The 23700-nt window shown below is 35.2% G+C and overlaps 1 protein-coding gene across 1 annotated transcript; it reads left to right on the top strand.

The window, feature by feature from the left end:
• Positions 1-1922: 1922 nt before the first annotated feature.
• On the top strand, positions 1923-22219 carry ARL5B (ARF like GTPase 5B; the record flags this gene model as incomplete). Its single annotated transcript, XM_079700423.1, has 6 exons — positions 1923-1971; positions 13862-13922; positions 15486-15633; positions 18250-18333; positions 19635-19786; positions 22171-22219. 6 exons carry the CDS (start codon positions 1923-1925, stop codon positions 22217-22219), a joined length of 543 nt encoding a protein of 180 aa, XP_079556549.1.
• Between the last annotated feature and the right edge of the window lie 1481 nt (positions 22220-23700).

The raw sequence follows: 23700 nt of genomic DNA, 5'->3' as shown, positions 1-23700 counted from the left end.
AAATTTCTCAAAACTATTTGCTATACAAATATGCTTGAAAAGATAGTCCAGAACAAAAAGGTATCAGAAGATAATCAGAAACACGAAAAGACTCATGGAGAATTCTAAAGTCACAGTGAACATTCTATGCGTGCACTGCAATGTTTCTTAATTGAGTAATAAATTGAACTCAATTCCAGCTGTAGCCAGTTCTTCAAAGTTTTATCTATAGTTTGTAATAGTTCCTTCTGAGGAATATTAGATATACGTAGTTTTTAAAATTTTTTCATTCCCTAGTTGTTTGACTTTTTTTTTCTTGAAACTAGGACTAGAAATGTCCCTTTAAGCCTCTATTTACACAAACACAAAATCATTAAATATAAATTTATATATATAATATATATAATTGGCCCATAAATATAATGGGCCAATTCATGGTCATGAATGTTAAATTAATTTTCATAGGCTTAGTACATACTTGCCTTTAGTATCAGAATGTTTAATATCAGAATGTTGAAGCACACTACCTTGCGTATAAGTCTTAAAGGGTCTTTGAACCATAACACTGGGAGGACATCATAAGTCATACACTTTTACTTGTACAGGTAACGATATTGGTGTGTTAAAAGGCCACGCTGCCGGGGTTCAAATCTACCACTTGACTTACGTCCATAGTCTTTTCAATTAATATCTCTCCTTCAACTGGTTTCAGGGGAATTTGTTAGGTTCCATCCTAGTCTGTGAAGCTTTTAAATTTGTTAGACCCTAACCACGGAAAAGAACATGGAAATGAAAGTATTATGTAGCAAATTGTCTTATATATATGCAGACTTCTTAGTTAACTGAGTAATAAATTGAATTCAATTCCAGGTGCAGCCAGTTATTCCAAGAATTTTCTGAAATTAGTTTACAATAGTTCTTACTAAAGAATATTATATATATGCATTTTAAAATTCCCTAGTTGTTCAAATTTTTTCGTTGAAATTTCAGTTTCTGTTTTGCACTTTGTAGCTTCTTCTTCTATTTTGTTGAACTGGAAAGAGCGATTCCTAGGATTCCATTTTAATTGAAGTTATTTCCAATCAACACTTCACAAAATACGTTTTCTTATTTTGTGGACTGAGGAATCCAAGAAAATACCGAATAACAGCAAAACTGGGGGACCTTAAGTTAATCACATAGCTGAACTCTGTGGCTACTGGCATTCCATGGATCGTCTCGCAATCAATTCTATCCAGAACTAAGAATCACGGCAGAACCCCAAGCCTGCTCGCCAGCCTGAACTGGGTGATAGTTGAGAAAAAACACCCCCCACTTCTGTGCAGCAAACGGCGGCTACTCAGAGGAACTGCAGTCTGTCTCCAGGTTTAGGGGCCAGGGATGCACCTGCTACACAGCAGAAACTCAAGAAAGGGAACCAGCAACCGCTTCTAAACAGGAGGACGAGAGAAGAAATGCTCACCCAGGGAAACTCCGCGACTCCCACGCACACCCCCACCTTCCACCCCTCTGGCGGCTCGGAGCCCGCCCACCGGAAGTAAAACTGAGGAAACGCTACTTCGAAGGAGTGGGCTGACGTAAGCGCGCCGACTTCCGGCCCCGTCCTTCCGGAGATGGGTGGTCCTGGGATAGGGAGGGGAGGCGGAGCGGAGGCGGGGCTTGGGGCTGGTTGAGGCTCTGGTGGATAGGTGGGTTCAGACCGAAGGGACTACGGGTCGGCGTTGGGCTCAGTGGACTCGAACAAAGGACTCTCGGGCAGGGACTCGGCACGGCGTTTTCTGACGGATAGCTGAGCGGCCGATCGCGGCTTCTCCGCCAACCAGTGCTGTCGCCGCGTGGTCCCAGTCGGCTTCTCCTTGGTTCCCCACGGCCAGCGCCGCGGTGGGGGGCCCGGCGCAGCGGCACCTGCTGCTGAGGGAACCCCGTGGCCCGCCCAGGTGCTCATGATGGGGCTGATCTTCGCTAAACTGTGGAGCCTCTTCTGTAACCAAGGTGAGAAGGATGGAGCTGCGCAACGGTTCGAATCCGAGGCAGAGGGTCTAGCCGCCGAAGGGGACAGCCGAGGGAAGACAGGTTTCTAGGTGGACACAAACGTTCTGAGACTCAGAGAAGTGACTTAGTCGAGGAGGTGGGTAGAAACTCACTATTTTAGGCTGGAAGAAGGTGCAACGTGATGGTTGGGAGAAATGGAATGTCAGAAGAGGGGGCATTTGGTGTCCCTGGATCCAAACCAAGAATTTGGGGATTTTAGCGAAGGAAAGCGGAAAGCACCTAATGATACCCGGAGGCACTTGGAGGGCCTTTTCCATCTCTATTAAGCATTCTAAGTCTTGCCCCAGGATAAGTGTCCACCCAGAAAGCAATCAACTTTTTTTTTTTTAATTACTAATGCTGCTTTGTTTTGCGCCCTGCTCTTTAAGCCAGTGCGCCTTCACGTTCTCTCTGATTTCGCCTGCTTTCCAGGACTCCGGAATGAGTTGTCCTATTGAGATACACCGGTTTCTGGAAATCTTCGTCCTAAACCCTTTATTCCTTTCTTCGATGTTGGAAAACGAAATGCTTTTAGTTCTATGTAGGATATTGCGTATCCGTAATTAGTCTAGAACTGGTTCTGAGACGTCTAAAAGTTGCAAGTCCAAAGGGCCAAGGAGTTGTAAAACCTGTTCTGAGTCAGAGTGAATGAGATGTGATGGCTTCTGAGCAGAGAAAATACCCAGACAAAAAGGGCCGGGAATAGGTAAAGTTTTAGGCATTCTTTTAACGGAGTGTTTTCTCAGTAACGGAAACCAGTTTTAAAACTCAAATAGTTTCATTTTGCATTTAATACCCGGGCGTAATAAAAGCTAGTGTTTTATGATGATACCAATTTGTTACTGCTGAGGCGGTATTTTTTCTCTGGATTTAAGAAGTTATGAACAGAATGAAATGGTTTTAGTCACTTGTTCCGTAGGTCGATAAGAATACTAAAATAGTCTTTTTCAAGGTTACAAGTTAATAAAGATAGATATATGCATACGCATATACACGTATACACATATGTGTATAAACGAAATTACTGCAGATAGCACTTACCAAGTGATTTCAAAGTGGCCAGAGTTTAACTCCATATAGATATTATCCATACATTTAATACATTTTTTTCAGTAGTTTATATTTTCTAATCCTTGTTACATGAATTACTATGTAAAGAAGCTTTTTAAGACATGTTTAAAAGTATAAAGATGAATAATCACCTGCTTATCTTTTCCCATAGTTTAAGAAATAAAACATTATCAAAGTCGTTGGTCCTCCCTGTGTAACTTGTCCCATTCCCTTTTCTCTCCTCTCTGTTTTATTACTGTTGTTTATCTTTTTGTTTTTGGTGGGTTTTTTTTAGGCTTTCTTAATCAGACTAGAAGGGAATGAAGGATGTAGAGGGAAAATTCGGCAGATGATGAAAGACATTCATGGGCTACTCCTGTAGTCACATAATTGTTTAGTCCTCTTAAATCCCCATTACTGTTGAGAATTTTTCTTTCTCTTTAACTTCCTTGTTGAAAATTTAGAACTACATAGTGGTTATTCTGTCATTTTATTCCCATTTATTCATGCAACTAACATTTAGTCATAGGCCATAACCCAGTCATCAGAGTTAGGCCTAGGAGACGCAAAGGTTAAAATACAGAAAAGTTACATATAACTTGCTCTCAAAGTACTCAAGAATCAGTAAATGAGACAGGTTGGGGAAAAAAAGATGCAGCATGGTAAATTATTTCACAGGTATGTATAAAAGCATGGTGATGGTCAACAAGAAGGAAGCGATTAATTTTTTCTCAGGTGGTTCCTGGAAGACTTTACAAAAAAAGGTATACTTGGACTTTAGCGATAAGTAGGTGTTTACAAGGCATGCTATGTTATTCTAGGCAGAAGGACTAATACGCAAATGGGAGAGGAATGAAATAGTTTGGTGCATTGAGGGAAGCTGAAAATAGTTTAGTTTGGCTGTATTTTAGTTTGCCTGTGGGGGAGTTAGAGGAGATGAGGTTGGAGAGGTAGCTAGGAGAACCAGATCACAGAGGGCCTTGTGTGTAGACTAAGACGTTGAACTGCAAGCCATGGGAGCCGCGCCATTAGAGTTTGGTCATGTATGTTGTTTTTAAAGCAGGGGAATAATGTGATCAGATTGATACTTCAGTCCTGTAGTTTTACTTTCTATATGTATCACCTGACAATCTCAGCATTTTCCATTTTTACCACTGTGACACATCTAATCCAGTGATACTCACATCACTCAGTCTTGGTCGCATAGTATGCCCAACGCCCCACCTCAGATCAGTTAAATCAGAATGGGGTGGAGCGCCCTGGGCATCAATGCCAAGATGACTCAAATGTACAGGCAGAGTTGACGACGGCTTATATTACCTTAAATACTCCTTTCCCTTATCTTTCTTCCAACATTTTTTCCCTGTAGTATTTTAGAGCACCAAGCATCTTCTCATAAATTTGATACCTTTCTGGGAATAAGTATACTAAAAGCATGTATCGTCTAAATAAAGCTGTTACAAACTACGTTCTTAGTCTCTGTGATTTTGTATTGCTTGATTTTAAGCTAGAAGACATTACTTCAATGCACGTATCAGTTGAAGGAAATAATTTCAAATCTGATTATCTTTTTAGACATTATTGTATATATCTTTGTGTTTGCTTATGTGTGTTGTACAGGCATACCTCAGAGATATTGTGGGTTCGGTTCCGGACTACCAAAATAAAGCGAATACTGCAATAAAGCAAGTCACACAATTTCTTTTGGTTTCCCAGTGCATATAAACGTTATGTTTAGGCTATACTGCAGTCTATTAAATGTGCAATAGCATTATGTCTAAAAAACAATGTACATAACTTAATTTAAGAATACTTTATTGCTAAAAATTGCTAACTATCATCTGATAGCACAGGGTTGCCACAAACCTTCAATTTGTAAAAAACGAAATATCTGCGAAGTGCAATAAAATGAGGTTATGCCTATATAAAATACATACGTGTATATCTATCTTTAGATTCACCTCAGAAGTTGAGCGTTCCTTTTTTTAAACTTCTTTTTAAACTTTCATAGACCTTGGTCTTTCTCTGTCAGTTATTTCTTGTTTTATCCAGAATTAAGAATGAATGGAATATGATTTTAATTGTAGTTCATTTTCAGAACCAAAAACAATGACATTTTAACTTAATTTCATTATCTCATCATTTCTTTCTCATTGGTGAATTTCATGGTATCATTTTGAGCACTGATATCCAATTTGTATGTCATCGTATTGTTCTTCACTTCTGATGGCTTACATCTGATGTCTCCTGTTAGTATTCTGCTCTTAATTCTGTTCTTTTTGCTAGTTTCAAACACACCAAACTTAAACTTACCACTGTCTGCTCCCTGTTTTCCAGAACCCGCTTTATTCGTACCTTCAAATGGTTCAGACTTCTGATCAAATGTCACTCCTCAGAGAGCCCTTTCCTTCCCTGACCACTCTTACCTCCCCAACATTCAGTCTCTATGTCTTAACCCTTTGTTTTTCTGAGTAATGTTTATCACTACATGTAATCATATGATAAGTTTATTTGTTCACTTGTTGTCTGTTTCAATAGAAATAAACTCCTTGAGGCATGAACTTTGTCTTATTCGCTGTTGTATCCCCATTACAAAAGCTTTTGTTCAATTTTTTGTTTTGTTTTTCAAACATAAAAATTTTATATCGAAGTAACACATACATATTCTTTTTAAAAAGTTATATAATGCTAAAGTCTGAAAATGATGTGTGTTCGCCAGATCTTTTTAATCTCTTAACTTTTTTCCCAGCATATACTTCCACATTTCTGGATAATATACATATGTGGAAATTTTAAACACTGTAATTTTTTTTTTTAAGAATTGAGATATAATCAACAAATAACATTATATTTGTTATCCCAGTATAGTATTTTGACTTAATCCACACTCTGTCTTTTCATTTTTGTGACTATAAAGTTTTGTTACTACCGAGCCACAATGTGCTGTAATTATGTTTCCCTTTTTTCTACAGCTTTTTCCCCCCTACAGTAAATAATTATATCTCATTGCCTTAGTTTTCTTTGTACATTTGGCTAAGTCATTTCGTGCCATCCAAAAGCTCTCTGTACAGTTTACACACATCACACCTATCAGATGATTATCCTTCCTACCCACCCCCTCAGTATTCCATCCTGCTCCAAATTGGACCTGTTTTTCCTCTGTGCCTGCCACACAGCTGTTCTGGACTTGTCTTTGCTATCATTCTAGGAATTTCCTTTGCTTTTCTTTTTTATTAGAACTTATGTTTTTCTTGCTTTACTCTTACTTTGATGAAATACATCCTTCAGAAATTTCCTGCAAAGTTGCCCAAAGTGGTCATTTTTTTTGTGATTCCAAATATCTGAAGATATATTAGTCTGTCCTCACTTTTGATTTATAATTGGGCTGGATATAGTTAAGTTGAAAACGTTTCTTTCAGAATTTTGAAGGTACTGTCATTGTCCTCCAGCTTCCAGTGTTGTGTTAAGACCAGTATCATTCTTTTCTGATTTTTTCCCTCTCTTTGTAGTAGATATTAGAATTTTCCATTTACCCCTGGTATTTTTAAATTTGAAAGAGGTGTGCCTTGTTGTGTCTTCATTCATTGGACCTTTTCAACACAAAGTTGCACCTTTTTCCACTGTAGGAATTCTTTCCTTCCTTCATCCCTCCCTCCCTCCCTTCCTTTCTTAAATTTAGGATTTCTTCCTCTACTTTTCTGGAAATCTTATTGGTCATATGGCACTAAATTGATTATCAATTATCCTTTTCCATTTTTCTGGCTCTTTTTGTTTGAGTTCTGGAATATTTCCTTTGTCTTCCAATCCTATTGACTATTTTCAGCTATCATAATTCTAATTTATAACAACTTTTTATTTGCTAAATTTTTTTATTCTTGTGGCGTTGCTTCATAATGCTATGTCTTCTAAGTATCTTAGTTGGGTTTTTTTTTTCTGTTTCTATTTATTTTTATATTAGCCCTTCACACTGGAAGCTTTCCCCATAGATCTGTTATAAGTAATTCCATGCATGAATATACCACAGTTGTCTATTCATTTGCATCATGATGAGTTATAATATTGTGAAACTGTTAGATTGTTTTCTAAAGTGGTTATACCATTTGTATACTTTCACCAGCAACATTTGAGGCTTCGTTGCCAGTATTTTAATTTTAGCTGTTCTGTTGGATGTGTACTGTTATTATCTCATTTTGGTTTTAATTTGCATTTCTGTGATGATTTTTGGGTGTTAAACACTTCTTCATGTGCTAATTGGCCATTTGTATATCTTCCTTTGCAAAATGTTCAAATCCTTTGTCAGTTTTTTTTGGGGGGGGTGTCAAAAAATTATTCTTTATAATTATTTCTATATCCCGGAATTGAGTCTTTTGTCAGATATGTTTTGTGAATATACCCCCATCCCCACCCCCAGCCTGTGGCTTCCCTATTCATTTTATTAATAGCGATTTTTGCTGAGTGGAAGTTTTTGGTTTTGGTGAAGTCTTAATTTCTCTCTATATTATTTTTGTTAATGGCTGTTACTTTCTGTGTCCTGTTCCTTTCATCTAGAAGCTTTAGCTTTTATGCTTAGGTCTGTGAGCTATCTCAGATTATTTTGAGGTTATGATGTGAATAGGGGTTGGGCTTCATTATTTTTTTACATGGATAGCTGCTTGTCCCAGTATAATTTACTGAAGACTTTTCTTTACCAATGAATTACTTTGGAGTCTTGTTGAAACTCAGATGATTCTTATCTCTAGACTTTCTCTTCTCTTGTAGTGACTTCATGGTAAATTTTAAAGGTGGTGTCAGTCCCATCTTTGTTTTGTTAAATCTTTTCAAAGAAAAGATTTTAATTTTCTCTATTGTTTCTCTGTTTTCTAATTTACTAATTCTTGTTGTTTATTTCCTTCCATCTGCTTACTTTGAGTTTGCTTTACTCCCCTCCCCCACCTTCTTAAGGGTTAGCTGGGTGTCATTGTTTTTGTTTCTTTTTCCTTTCATATATAAACAGCTGTAAATGTTCCTCTTAAGTACTGCCTTAGCTTTATTCCATAGATTTTAATATATTGTATTTCATTCAGTTGGAAACATTTAAAAATTTTTTTCTTTTTAATTTCTTCTTTGAACTATGGCTTATTTATGAGTGTTGTTATAGTTTCCACATATTTTTCTTGATAGATTATTTTTGGTTTCAAATTTAATTCCATTGTGGTCAGAAACATGCTCTGTAAGCTTTCCTTTTTTTTTCCCCCCAAATTTATTGAGACTTTCTATAGTTCATCTAAATGGTCTGTTTTGGTGCATATACCATTTGCGCTTGAAAAGAATGTGCATTCTGCATTTGTCTGCAATGTTCTATAAATGTTTATTAGGTTAAGGTGGTTGTTAATATTGTTTAGATATTTTATATCTTTATGTGTATCTCTTATAGAGAGCATATGTTGGGATCTTGTTTATTTTGTCTAGTGTGAAATTCTCTCCCTTTTAATTGGAATGTTTATCCAATTTATTAGTGTGCTTAGATTTATGGCATGGTGAAATGTTAAGGTATACTGTTTTACCATTTGTTTTCTGTTTGTCCCATCTGTGTTTGTTTTGTTACTACTCTATTCTTCCTTTCCCACTTTCTTTTGGGTTGACTGTTAATTTTTTTAAGAATTCTATTTTAATTAATTTATTGACTTTTTAAGCAATTCCTTTTCACATTTTTATGGTTCTTCTAGGGATTGCAACACGCGTTCTTACCTTTTCGCAGTCTACTTAGAGTTAATAATGTAACACTTGTAAAGTGTAAGAACCTTGAAACTGTATATGTAATTGCATACTCTCCTCCCTTGTTGTTTATAACCGTACAGCTTACATGTTATTTGTATTGTATCTACATATGTTATAAACTGCACAATACAGTGTTATAATTTTCGCCATAGACAATCACATGTTCTTTAAAGTTTTAAGAGAGGGTAAAATTTTCTCTTATATTTACCCACATTACTATTTTTCATGTTTTGAATTTCCATCTTGTGAATTTCCTTTCAAGCTGAAGAACTCTACCATTTTCGTAGTGTGGTTTTGCAGGTAAATGAATTCTCTTAGTGTTCTTTTATCTGAAAACGTCTTTTTTTCCCCTTCATTCCTGAAATGTATTTTTGCTGAAAATAGCATCTTGGGTTGATTTTTTTTTTTTTTTAACTTCATAGGCCTTTAATTTCTTTATCTGTAAAATATGCAAGGTGGCCCAGGTCAGTAGTTCTGTGCATTTTTGGAGACCTGGGTTCCTCAAAGTTGCCATATAGGTAACACATTTGTTGATGAAGAAGTGGGAGAGAAGGAGTAGATCTCATGTTCTGCGGTCTCTTCTAAGCTATGATATTTTGTGATTCTATAATTAGTATAATATAAGACAGAGTTTTATATAGCTCTCCTTTTTCTTTCTTTTTGTTCTCTCCAAGAGGCAGACTGCTCCTCGTTGCTGTCCAGGCCTTCAGGACTCAGATTGTGACATCATATCCTCTGACATTTTACTACCTACGTATTGCAATAATGCAAACTTATTTTCTGTAAACGCAATATTTCCAATTTTAAGTCACCAGATTTGGCATAGGGCATTTTTATTTGTTTAGTTATATAGTTGTTTACATACTCTGTGTTCACATAGGGCTTGTTCTCATTATATAACAGTTTTAGTGCAGGTATTATGTATCTAGAAGGTAGCAATCCCTATTTCATGATATTTGGGTGGCTATCTTATATCTCAAAATTAAAAGTTAGTCATTTTATCATACATTTTAACAATATCCAATTTTAACATGATAAAATAAATGTTAACATACTATTTCACAGTTTATTAACACTGCCAATATTTAGTGCTTCTCTAATGCTTTTCTCATGTTAGTCTGTTTTCATTGTTTGGTATTCTGTACTAAAACTACAAATTCTATTTGTTTGGTTTCTGTACTAAAACTACAAACTGAGTTTATAAAAAAAATTTTTTTAATTGGATAAAGGGAGAAACTTTTTTTTCTTGTTTTTTTTCTTCTACTTATTTTTTTTGAAGTTCCTTTTTCATCATTTTTCTTGTTAGCCATTTAACCTGTATTTGCCTACAAGCAAGTGAGCTTACTAATTTGCTTTGAAGCTTCATCCTGTAAAGGCATGTCTTCATGCCTTCCCTAAAAAAAGAAAAAGAAAAGTAAAGCCAACTTTTAAGGAAATCCAAGAGAATAAACACCAAAGCCAAGCCAATAGAGAAACTTATGTGTAAACACTTGGTCAAAATTAAACGAAAGCTCTGTGATGGGACCTTTTCCTTCATTTGATGTAAATAAACTTGCTTTGTGTTGGGCTCTGGAGATGCATCATTAGTAACACTGGAAGTACCCTTCTCATACCTTTGTTATGAGGAGAGGTGCAGCTTGGTCTCCTGGAAGAGATTTCTCATGAAATAAGATGCCCAAAGTGACCATCTCGTGGTGTGCAGACACACTTTTAAAACATTTGGATTCCTTATAACTCTGATTCTTATGGTAATGCTTAACCCAAAATTATTTAGCTATCCACAAATCATCTTAAATTGTACACACCCCGTCCCCAACACACACATTCCTACCCCTAAGCATGGTCAGCCTATTACTCTAACATCATATTTTTTTTAATAATGCGATTGGTAAACATTGGGAAAAAGTAAATTTTCTATAATTACATTTGTGAAGTCCATTCTAAATAAAGAATTTAGTATTATCCATGTTATAGTTTGCCCTCTTTAAGGTTAACTGAGAAATAACTGTTTCAATCCATCAACTAAATATTTTGTTTTCATGGAGAGTAATTTGAAGAGTTGGAAGTTAAGAATATATGGCTTAGATATACATATTGAGGAGCAGTTGAAGTTGTAAAAGTATACAATTGTATAATTTTCTCCTCATAACTTTAGAAATTTCAATTTTAGTGAAATGGAAATCTCTGCTTCCTGCTCTGTAAATAAAAATGATGTTAAAATGTTTCATGTTCTTCTCAGTGGCAGCAATTCACAATTTGACCTTTGGCAAAAAGCCTTTCTCACCTTAATTTGAGACTGACTTGAACCATACTGATATATTTTGAAAGTTTTTTTTTAACCTATTAGATAAATACATAATAAAACCATCTTTCCACATCTGCTTTAGTTAATTATGACAGGCAAAGGAAATTGTTTTTATCAAAGCTACTTTATAGGAAATCACTCTGACAGTTACATAGCTTAGTTGATCTTTTGTGTTTCAGTACATAAAATAAGATTTGTATATGGCCTGTTGATTATGCCCAACCAGAAAGACAGCAGTACAGAACAAGCACCCCTGTGTCATGTTTTTCAAGCATGAGGGCCCCCTTTTAACATCAAGTAATACACACTACTGTGTGATCGTAGTTATGCTTTTGGTATGTATTGATGTGAACATTTGATAGAGCACTGTGATTCAATAATACCTTCAAGAAACTTTATACTTGATTAATCTAGACACCACTTGGGGACATTTAAAGCAACATATTAATTTTATTTTCAATAAAAGGAGAATATGTGTCACTTTCCATATTTTTCTCATTGTTCCTTGAATAGGTAAAAACTTTACTAACATTTGTGAACTGAATGAAGTCTTTGGTCACTGACATACTCAAGTGGCAGCTAAGTACAACAGGCATTTGAAAAAAGAAGGAAGAATTACAGTTGTGCATAGAGTACAAACAGCTTTTATTTTGTACTTGGTTTTTTAGTAAATGCTCTTTGAACTTGATTTTACTCTTATTGTATAGATAATGTTAAAGACATTTTTCAAAGAAAAGATTTAAAATAAACTTCTGTTTATTTCATGCTTTTAAGCACTTAGCTGTTCCTTTACTGTTACTTTTTTATATAAACTCAATTTTAACATCAGAAGATAGGTCTCAGTTTACCTGAAGGATAGATATACATACTTCATCATAAGACAGAGTTGAAATTTTGTGTTTTGTCTTAATTCGTAGACTTGCCTATCAATGAGGAGGACAAGTCACCTTAAAAAACCTTAAGTTAATCAAACATTTGAAACTTTAATGAAATTCATACTCTATCTACATTCAGGGTTTGTCATTCCTGACTTAGTTTAAACTGGGGACCAATCTTTCAAAATGATGCATTATTTATGAGTTTTACCATCACAGGCCTTCAGTACTGTGATCATCATTATAATACAAATGTGAAGCCAGGGGCAGGCATGTTTGAAAATGGCCCTGGTGTTCACTTGAGTTCAAAAACGATGGTACTATCTGGTACTATCTTTCCATTCCCTCCTCCCAGCAGGAGTATCTGCACCCAGGTTGAGATTACCTTTATACTAGTGGCTTCCTTCTCAAGCCGCTGGGACCACGTGGTCTCCAGATCCTGGGTAGGTGGAGTTTCCAGCTGTCACCAAAATTTCACCAAAATTTAGAATGTTTGTTCCTCCACTGGTAAGAGTGCTCTCATTCTTACACTGTAAGGGACAGAAACAGGGCAACACTTCGATTGGCTCCGTTAGAAATTAGGGGATACAAATCAAAAGAGTCAGAAAGAGAGAAGGATAATGAGTTATAATAAGCAAACAAGTTTTGTTTCTTTTTTTACAAAGTAGCTCCTGCCATAGTGAAAATAGCCCTTCCAGAGGACCATGTCATTTGTCCTGCATTAATATAGACGGTGCCTACAGCATGCAGGTCATGAGAAGATAGAAAGATGGTTTGTCATATAAGAACTTGTCTGTGAACTATGTCTCCTCTTTTTGACTGATGCAATATTGATACTTTAGGAATATCAGCTGATATTTGATTAGATGTATAATCAGAATTTTGATATTCATCAGAGGTTAACAGGAGCAGCAGGGATCTGGTATGAAATGTGTCAAATTCACTACAAATCAGTTGATTATGTGCAGAGGTTCTTATGGTGACTTCCTTGCATACCCTGCTGAGTTTCCCTAGTAACTTTTTAAGCATTCTGTCCTGGGGAAGAGGAATCTTCAATATATTCTGTATAGTTTAAAATCTAGAAAAGATGACCTCTGAGTTCTAAGGACGTTTCAAAATGTCTACCAAGTAACAGAATAATTAGATGGGCCTTAAAAATCCTTAGGAAAGAAACGATACTTTTAGCCCATGGCACCAGAGAAGGGAACTGAAGAGGTTTTTGTTGTATACAAAGAGTGGAAACAGTATCTGCTTAAAAGAGTTATAAAACCCAGATTGAAAAAGCCTTGAAGACTAAGTAATTGCTTATTTATCTGTAAATTAATGGAAGGAATGAAAACTGGTTGAAATTATGTGTCTTATTATTGACAGGGAAAACTCTTTAGTTTTATGTTTTCAATTGTATTTTAAAGTGAAAAGAAAAAATCTTGGTACATTTAGGTAGGAAAACATCTGGCTGTAAAAACAACTTGATAAAAAGTTAATGTGATTGGTAGAGAGGGCAAGCAGGTGTGTAAAACACTTTTTTTTTTTACTTAACATTTTAAGTCATAATGTCTCGTCAATTTTAGTATTTGGGTTTTTCCCCCCAAATTCAGCAAAAGTGACAAAGTTCTCTTGTGCCTCCCTCTTAGCCATCTCCCTCATTCTTTTATAAGAGATAGATAGAGAACGTCATAATAGATTGCCTCACCTAAGGCAAGTAGCCTTGACATGAAGTTCTCTTTATTTCTGGTATCTTATTCCAGGAATAAATATCCAGTGAATGATTCTCATTAGAGAGCTAACTAATAATCATTGTTGAAAGCATGTAATTGAAGTATGCAGCAGTGTTAAATGCTTATGATTTGCTTTCTTTTTGTAGAACACAAAGTAATTATAGTGGGACTGGATAACGCAGGGAAAACCACCATTCTTTATCAATTGTAAGTATGGGTGTTTATTTAAACAGTTTTTATTATTTTTGTTATTGGAGCTAATTTTGTATCATTAATAAGAATGAGATACCATTATAATATAATGGGAAAACGTAAACACATGGTTTTGTGTTTTACCAAACACAAAATTTATTAAAAAGTAAGGTAAACTGCTGTATGTTTGGTACAGTCAAAAACACTCATCTTTTCCAGCCTTGAAAGAAAAAATTAATATTAAACTAAAAATAAATGAAGCACACATTCTAGTGCTGGAAGGAAGGAACAAAGTACATTTCGCTTAGTTCTTCCCCCTCTGAAGTCCATGTAAATAGACTGATATCGATCTAAGAAGCTATTGTTACTCTCCTAATAGTTCTGGAATTCTTTAACATACCCAGACTTGTCAAATCAAAAGAAATGCAGATCGCCCCTGAAAATATTGTTTTGGTAGCTTGCAACAGGGAGAGGCTTGAGACTTTCAGAGAAATACATTAATACTTGAAGGAAATTTTTTAACAGCCACTTGTCAGACCACCTCCTATTATCCTTTCAGTGCCAATGAAATGATCCTTGTTAAACAGTGGAAATGGATCTGTGTCCCAGGCATTTAACAAATAGTTATAAAATACAGTGCTCCATTGTGTGTCTTATCTCTTCCCACCTCATCTTAAGTACATCAGCTGACAGCTCTCCAGAAATACTTCACTTAAGCAGTGCTTAATGTTTTTTTCAGCTACTCTGCTAAAAAGCCACAAACTTATGGCTTGTTGTTTCAGAGTTGAATAACTACTTGTTTTTCTTTAAAACATTCATTCATTGGCCATTATGTAATTTAGTATGACACAGCCTTTGGACATTAGAAATAAACATTTCAGAAACCTGTCATCGTTGAAATAATTTTGCACACAGCTTCAAAAATACATATATTAAACCCAAAGGAGAGTTGCAGGCTTCTTCCAACATAGTACTGACATGTTATAGGCAAATATGTATTTGTTGAATTAATTAATGTAACTTAACCAATGATTATGATAATACATGTGATATGAGCATCAGTGTTCTAAATAAATTTTCATTTGCCCATAGACTGTAGTTTTGGTTAATAGGCATGTACTGATTTTTATGGTTGAGCTAAGTGTCTTTTCTCACATAGACAGTCTTTAAAATGATAGCCTACTATTCAGTGGTTACTACTTTGCAAGTGTTGATGACACAGTCACCTGGAAACTTACTCTTTCAGGATGGGGGATTGGTTCTGCTCTAACCGATAACAGGGCATGGGGTTATTGGCATTTTGGCCATGAAAATGCAAACTCACACCACGCCGTTCCCTTCTATCCAGATCAAGCCTGTAGTTTATTCCATTAAAAGAACAAAAAAACTGCCTTTCTTCAGGAGTTGTTCTTTGTCTAGGTATTTGTTTGCACAAATGTTCTCCAAGGTTCTAGTTTTGTTGCTAGTGATTACCGTCATTGGTGCAGGTAAGGAAGGTTGATTCGTATAAAAATACAGAGATAAAACTTGCTTCAGGTTCTCAAGATTTATAAGAGTTTTTATGGTGTCTTTTAACAGCTTAATGAATGAAGTGGTTCATACATCTCCAACCATAGGAAGCAATGTTGAAGAAATAGTTGTGAAGAACACTCATTTTCTTATGTGGGATATTGGTGGTCAAGAGTCACTGCGATCATCCTGGAACACGTATTACTCAAACACAGAGGTATACTAAAGTTGCTTCCGAATTTGAATGAAAAGAACTAAGGGGTAAACCCAGAAGACAGATAGGCTGTACATAAGGCATAGTGACAGTTCCCTTTTAATAAGATCGTTTTTTGTAAGGAATTTGAGTTTTTCAAATAAAAGAAAAAAGGCAAGTCAGAAGAGTAATGGGAGCTATTATTAGTGGAGTGCTTACTGTTTGTTGTCAGGCTCTCTCAAGTCATCCTCAGGGCAATACTATAATATCTCCATTCTTGGAGAAAGCAGACACTAAGATAAATTATATAAACTTTCCCAACTTTATAAGAGGCCCTACTTAGTTAGAGGAGGAATAAAATATTTTAAGCATAATTTAATATAGGATTTTCAAATAACATGAATTGCACATTCAAATTTTGGTGAGATTATAATTAAAAAGCAAATGATTTGCAAGCCATCCCCCTAGCATTCTTTGTCACTTATTTTCATCATTGGAGTCAACCTGGGGAACAAATCTGGAATATCTTCTATATCTGTTTTTATTTCTTCTCAGATTTTTTTTTTTTAAACCATGCAGTGCTATTGAGAGAGGTTTATCTTCAGGAATACTAATGCACAATTGCATCTATAATTTTTCTTTACAAAGAGGTACCAAACCAATTACTTCTTCTATAATGAAACCTCTTAAAAATTGAGTTTTTTTTTTTTTTTTTTTTGAGGGGGATTGCGGAGGAGGTGGAAGTGTTGATGCAAGGAATTTCTGGTGAATAAGTTGCCTTTTAAAATAAAAAAACATGTATTCCTCTAGATTTATATTGTAATAGCCTATGTGTATGTGTGTATATATTCCAGTGCAGTGTATGACTGGTCAAACCAGATGGCATATCATAGATAATCAGCAGCTGTGGCAGCACTTAATTTTTTTTCTATTTGCGGGGGAGAATAGGTTGGTAAGCTAATATTTATGGTTATAGGTTAGTTTAATATATATTTCTACAGTAAAATAACGTTCTGAAACTAAAACGTGTTAGAGAGTGAGGGAAGAACAACATTTTAGCATAACTGTTGTTATTTTTTCAGAGCTCAGAATTAACCCCAAGTGTGAAAAGACCAGTTATCTTTGGTGAATAGGTCAAAGTTGGTTCTAACTGATCCCTGTATATTGATAGCATTACTAAATGGTAGTTTTTTGTTTTTTTTTTGCGGTACGCGGGCCTCTCACTGCTGTGGCCTCTCCCGCTGCGGAGCACAGGCTCCGGACGCGCAGGCTCAGCGGCCATGGCTCACGGGCCCAATAAATGGTAGTTTTTTGAAATTGTCAGCACTCTAGAAGATTTCACATGGGTCCAGAAAGACATACATTGTTAGTGACGCCATTAATATGAAATGTTCTTATAAATGATTTCTACAAGAATATCAGAATTACTACAAAGATCCTTTGACCTTTCATGTAGCACACCAGCATGGCACATAGCATTTGCAGTCTTAGATTCCAGGTAGGGATCTTATCTATGTGGTGTTTCTCCGACCACTTTGTTTACCCTACTTATCTTGCTTCTTAAATTCTTTGCATGGAGGCATCATCCAAAAGCTGAAATGTCTCCCTTTTAATACAGCAAGTTACAGTTGTTGACTAATTTCTGACATCTTCCTCTCATTAACTTACAGAGTTACTTCCCCATATTCTGTCTATTCTGACTTTGCCATGTTTCTTATATTTATCCCCTCTATTTTCTTTCCTTTTATCCGTTTCTAAGCCCTTGTTAGTTTATATTCAGGTTACTCTAGTTGTCTCTTTCCCTAATTGTAGTCATTTGAACCATCTGATTGTACCCTTCCTGTCTGTTTATTTTACTCACTCCTCTTCTATAACCCTCAAAACCATTTAATCTCATTTCTTAACTTCTTCTTCTGCATAAAATGTTCAATTTAGGGGCCCTTTCACACTGTATCTTCTTATTTTTCTTATCAAAGATGCTTTATTTTGAATGTGTAACACACCTTTTTTCACTTACACCATTACCAATAGCTTTCTCCTGTTCTCTTTGCGCTCTTCTTTAATTTCACCTGCATCTTCTTTAGAGTATTATTAACACCCAAGTATATATATATTTCTATTTAGCACAGTTTTCTTGCCTTTTTATTGTTGATATTTTATGTAAAAAATGTCTTATTCATTAGTTGTTTTAAAAATGTGTTTCTCTTTTTCTTTGAAACTAACTTCTTCTAATAGGCAGGAGACTGTCTTAAATAATTATTGTTTGCTTGAATGACTACAGAGTACTTTTAAGTTTTAGTGAAAGAATAAATTACTGTGACTTTCTTTTTAAAAATTACTTTTTTTAACCTGCATTTTAAAATAAATCTTAGTACATATTAGGGCGTATTGTATACTCAAACATCACCTTTTCCAGCATGGTTTTTATTTGTTGAAGTTGTGAGTTATTTTTCTTATTAACATTTGGATTTTACTGCTTGATGTGATTCAGTATAATATAAACTCTTTATGATGAAAAAGCAGTGGACCATTTTATAGTGATGATGTTGTCATAATAGAAAGTACTTCTAGCACTTAGAGTAGTTTTGCAGAAAACTTCAACATCCCATTTAATTTTCTTTCTTTTTACTTGTCTTCTAGTTCATCATTCTTGTGGTTGACAGCATTGACAGGGAACGACTAGCTATTACGAAAGAAGAATTATATAGAATGTTGGCTCACGAGGTAAATTTTGAAAAGCAAACATAAAACAAATGGAGTAAGGTATCTGTACACTGGTTTAGCTTTTTCACAAAGATCAATGTCCTCTGCTGTTGATTATTTCATCATTAACAAAGTTTTATATATCAAATTGATGAAAGTCATGAGGTCAAAAATTTTTAATACTTTTTCAAACTTAAGAAAACCCAACACATTAATTTGGAGACATACCATTACTGAAAATATTTTTCTAAGTTAAAACTACTTAGTCATGCCTTTAAAAGTCTGATAAATTGAGGCAAGAGAAAGGAAAATTTAAGGTTGTTTTCCTCGCTACAGTTTCTAATAACTGAAAATTCTTTAGTGAATAATTTGGGATCACTTAATTCTAAATAGTTCATATATATGAAAGACTTAGATAATAAAACACATTCATGCACCCACTAGTCAACATAAGATATTAATTATCTTATGAGACCTCTTCAATCTGATTTCCTTCCCTTGTCTCTCAGAGAATCCTAAAAGAATTCCACCATCCTAAAAGTAGTGATTATTATTCCTGTGTGTATTTTTATCTTTTTACTACATTTTTATGTACTTGTCAGTTCTACAGAATATTATATTTCATGTTCATAAAACTTTATATGATGGTAGTGTGTGTGTGTGTAATCTTTTTGTAACTTGGTTTTGGAGGGTTTTTGCACAACACTGTGATTTATCCATGGTAGTATGTACAACTTTAGTTCATTCCTTTTAACAACTACATAGTATTTCACTGTAAGAAGATATTTGATCTGTTCTTCTATTAATAAACATTTAAGTTACTTCTAATGTTTTGATAGTATAAACAATTCTGCAGTGAACGTTAATCACTGAGCTTAGGTCGTACAAAGACTTTAGTAAGTATTGCCCAGCCCTTACCTTCAGTACTCTCCTTTAAATTTTGGAGAAATTCTGTAGTATTTGGCAGTGTATACTATATTTGCCTATTAGAATATTGCTTGTATAGTTTTAAGTCATTATTTCAGATTCAGGTTTATTTTACTTTTAGTTTGACCCATTTGGCCCAATAGTAGAAAAATAATTTTTAATATCTAGTTTATATTAATCTGTCTTTGTTAGAGTAAATCATTAAATCATGGTTATTTGAGGTCATTTATTTTTATTTCAACAAAATTTTTATATTACATAGCAGTGCCTGATTATTTTAAAGTAGAAAGATTTCATTGTAATTGTTCAGTAGGGCATATTTTATCCTCCGGCTTCATTACTTTAATTTGAATTGTGATATTTCACATATTAGAAATATTTCATGTTGATTGCAGGATTTACGGAAAGCTGCAGTCCTTATCTTCGCCAATAAACAGGATATGAAAGGGTGTATGACAGCAGCTGAAATCTCTAAATACCTCACCCTCAGTTCAATTAAGGATCATCCATGGCACATTCAGTCCTGCTGTGCTTTAACAGGAGAAGGGTAAGTACTCATCAGTGTGAGCGGAGGTATGACTTCTTTCAATTTTTTTTTTTTTTTTTTTTTGCGGTACGCGGGCGTCTCACTGTTGTGGCTTCTCCCATTGCGGAGCACAGGCTCCGGACGCACAGGCTCAGCAGCCATTGCTCACGGGCCCAGCCGCTCTGCGGCATGTGGGATCTTCCCAGACCGGGGCACGAACCCATGTCCCCTGCATCGGCAGGCGGATTCTCAACCACTGCGCCACCAGGGAAGCCCTCTTTCAAATTTCTTGCAACTTTTTTCGGCCAACTTTCTTTCTTCTTTGAATCCTGTTCCATTTTTGTTTTTAAAGATAGTTTTTATATTGTGTCTCAGGTTTACAAGGTTGGAATAATTTTAGTCAATTACTATTGTTAAATTACAATTTAACAAAGTTACTGACAAATTTTTTGTAACGTTTAGTGTAAATGGAATGTTTCACCAAAAAAGGGCAAGAACAAACTTTTGAATTAAGTTTTCACAGTCTAGATTTTCAGTTGTTGTTCATTTCTTGCTTTTATCATTCACTAACTGGGAAAAAACTGTAATGTCACCTGAATGAAAGAGGAAGCTTCAAAAAATTTCACGTTTTCTGCAAGGGCTTAATTAAGCCTAAACTCCCAGCTTTCCACAAGAGTGTGTTTTCTTTATTATCAGGAGTCATTTTGGGAGGCACGCTTCTAAACAACAAACATTTAAGATAAATGCCATTCTAATGTATTCCTCCTTTCCTAAGAATTTGAGTTTGGACATAGTAGGCCAAGGAGAACCCAGTGTGTTATATACGGTTTACCCAGTTTATGTCTAGGAACTTATTTATCTTCAAATCAAACTGACCTTCTCATTATTTCTCATACTAGAAATAGCTTGTAATATAATAGCTGTATGTTGACTTTTTTGACCTGTACTTTTAAGACTAGGCCATAAGCACTCCATTCTTTAGCATTTAGGAGAGTAGGGTGAAATTCCTGCCGTCTTTCTCTAGTGGTTTCAGTTTAGTTAATCTTTTTTTTTTCATAAATAAGCATTTATTTATTAATAAATCTTAATATTAAACATAAATACTCAGTGCTAGCGCTGGGTTCTGGGATCATCAAAATGAATAAGATCTCATCTGTATTCACAGTCTGATGAATTCACAGTCTGATGGTTCAAAAAAGGGAAACATTACAATAGCCAAGACATGGAAACAACCTAAATGTCCATCGACAGATGCATGGACAAAGAAGATGTGGTACATAGTACTCAGCCATTAAAAAGAATGGAATAGTACTCAGCCATTAAAAAGAATGAAATAACGCCCTTTGTAGCAACATGGATGGACCTAGAGATTATCATACTAAGAGAAGTCAGACAGAGAAAGACAAATATCATATGATATCACTAATATGTGGAATCTAAAATACAATACAAATCAACATATCTACAAAACAAAAATAGACTCACAGATATAGAGAACAGACTTGTGGCTGCCAAGGTGGGGGGGAGGGAGGGAATGAGAGTTTGGGGTTAGCAGAGGCAAACTAATATATATAGGATGTATATATATAGGATGGATAAACGACAAGGTCCTACTGTATAGCACAGTATATTCAATATTCTGTGACAGACCATGGTGGAAAAGAATATGAAAAAATTTATATATATGTATATATCTGGGTCACTTTGCTGTACGGAAGAAAGTAACACAACATTGTAAATCAACTATACTTCGGTAAAATTAAAATTAAAAAAAAGGGGGAATCAGGCCAGACAGAGAAGTGTCGTTGTAAAAATGTATACTGCGTCCAAATCTTGGTGCCTCCATCTTCTGGCCATGGAATGGCTGTAGCTCTTTGCACAAGTTTCCAAGGAGGAGGAGCAGGGAGGCGGCATCACATCAGGATCAGCAGAGGCCTGATCTGGGCAAGGTGGCTGCAGCGTGGGAGACCTCCGGCTGGTCATTCAGCCACGCGGCCACCATTTTCTCCCGCATCCATTCACCAAGCCACCAAGCATGCAGTGCGACATCCGGGCACACCTCGCCAGTGGGAGCAGAGACCCCCGAACCCCGCGCCCCCAGTTTAGTTAATCTTAAGGTGGGGGCGGGATAGTTATAGTCTTAATGGCAAAACCCCCAAAGCTGTATCTTCAAGATGAGACTAAAGCAGTTTCCCACAATTCTCAACTGATTAGTATCATTTTGTTTGTATAATCTTACACTTAGAAAGTCTACTTATTATAGTGTTACCTGAATGTTGGCAGTTAAATGTATGAATAATTATTGTAGTACCGACTTCTGCGTAAGACTTAAAAATAATAAGTATACTTTCAATTTTTAAGTATAAAGTTTTTCATTTTGAAAATACTTTTGTCTTTTGTTTCAGGTTATGCCAAGGTCTAGAGTGGATGACCTCCCGGATTGGTGTGAGATAACTTTTTGCTCGAAAGAGACTCTCTATTTATTCTGTGACATGAACATTTTTCCTAGTACCTTTGGCTGCTAAGGCAGCAGCATGTTTAATTTATAACAACACAAACCTCTATGAGCAACACTTGAATCAAGTGCAGCTGAACTGGAACATAAAAGATTTTTTCTTAACTTTTTTTTTAATGCACTAATCTTCAGTTGGATGAACATAATGTATAACTATTTTCAGCAACAGAATTCTTCTGACTGCTTATTCTAATTATTCAACGACTGCCTTGTAAGAAATGTTTATCATATGTTTAATGTTTTCTGAAGTATTGTAATAACTTTAATGACCAGTTTCTTTCATTTCTTGACTGCCCCCTCCCCCCACCAGATAATTACTGGCTTGACAGAGCAGTAGTGGAAATTATCAGGTACTGTTTGCAAACTTACCCAGCACTAAATATTTGCTCCCTCTGTAAACTACTTATCTTTTGGACAGAACTTATTGTAAATGAGAAAGAAATATGCCTAGAAGATATATATTTAAGGGGGAGGATGAAACATCATGAGAACTGCCTTTAAATGAGTTAACTTCCCCCACATTATTGCAAGTCATGGAATAATTTTAAGTTCTATTAGCATGGAAATTAAGTAGGCTATTTATCTAAAAGAATTAATTAAGTTCACTTTTCTGCCTGTAGCACAGGATTAGTTTTGGTTAAAAACCAATCAAAATAAAATATTTATTTCAAAGCCCAACTTTGATAGTAAATATTTTGAATAAATCTGGTATTTTTAAGAATGTCACATTATTCAATGCATATATAACAATTGGAAGTTACTAAAGCATACCAGCACTAAAATTAAAACAAGACACTTGGAATATATTTTACTATCAATTACAAACAACTTTATTATCAGCAAAAATTTCAACTATTCAGTTTGCAAGGGGCACCACATCTGCTTTGGGCAATAGCTAAAGCAGCAATACAAACAGTTCATTTTATTTCTTAGAATTTGAAATTGTGTCTATTACAGCATTTCTACCGCCAGCAGTATATTACTTAAAAAACCATATGGCTTTCCTTGAATTTGTTTGAGGTTGTAGTGTAACAGGCTTGAAACAACTGACATTTGTATAATTATGCCTCATGTTCTAAACTCTTTTGCTGGATAATAGGAAACTGCTGAATTTAATCATGGCTTTTAAAATATTACTATGAGACTCAAGTTTAATACACTAACAACTTAAAAAATTTTTAAAGAGTGAAAAACTCATAATCTAGCAAAAGTATACTTATTGGATAGCATTAAAACATTTTCAAGGCAGTCGTCTAATATGAACAATAATCTAAATAGTGCATACCTTAAGAGGGAGGACAGGTATTGTAATTTTGATCCTCTTTATTTCAAATGTGTGATTTTGCTATTATGAAAGGGATAAAACACATACATAGAGAATAATACTTTATTTTTGCAGTATTTTTCTTTCATCTGGGTC

This window comes from Hyperoodon ampullatus, assembly GCF_949752795.1.
Source record: "Hyperoodon ampullatus genome assembly, chromosome: 3".
Classification (NCBI taxonomy): Eukaryota; Metazoa; Chordata; class Mammalia; order Artiodactyla; family Ziphiidae; genus Hyperoodon; species Hyperoodon ampullatus.
The sequence above is the reverse complement of the archived record's forward strand: the minus strand, read 5'-3'. Positions and strand labels throughout refer to the sequence as shown.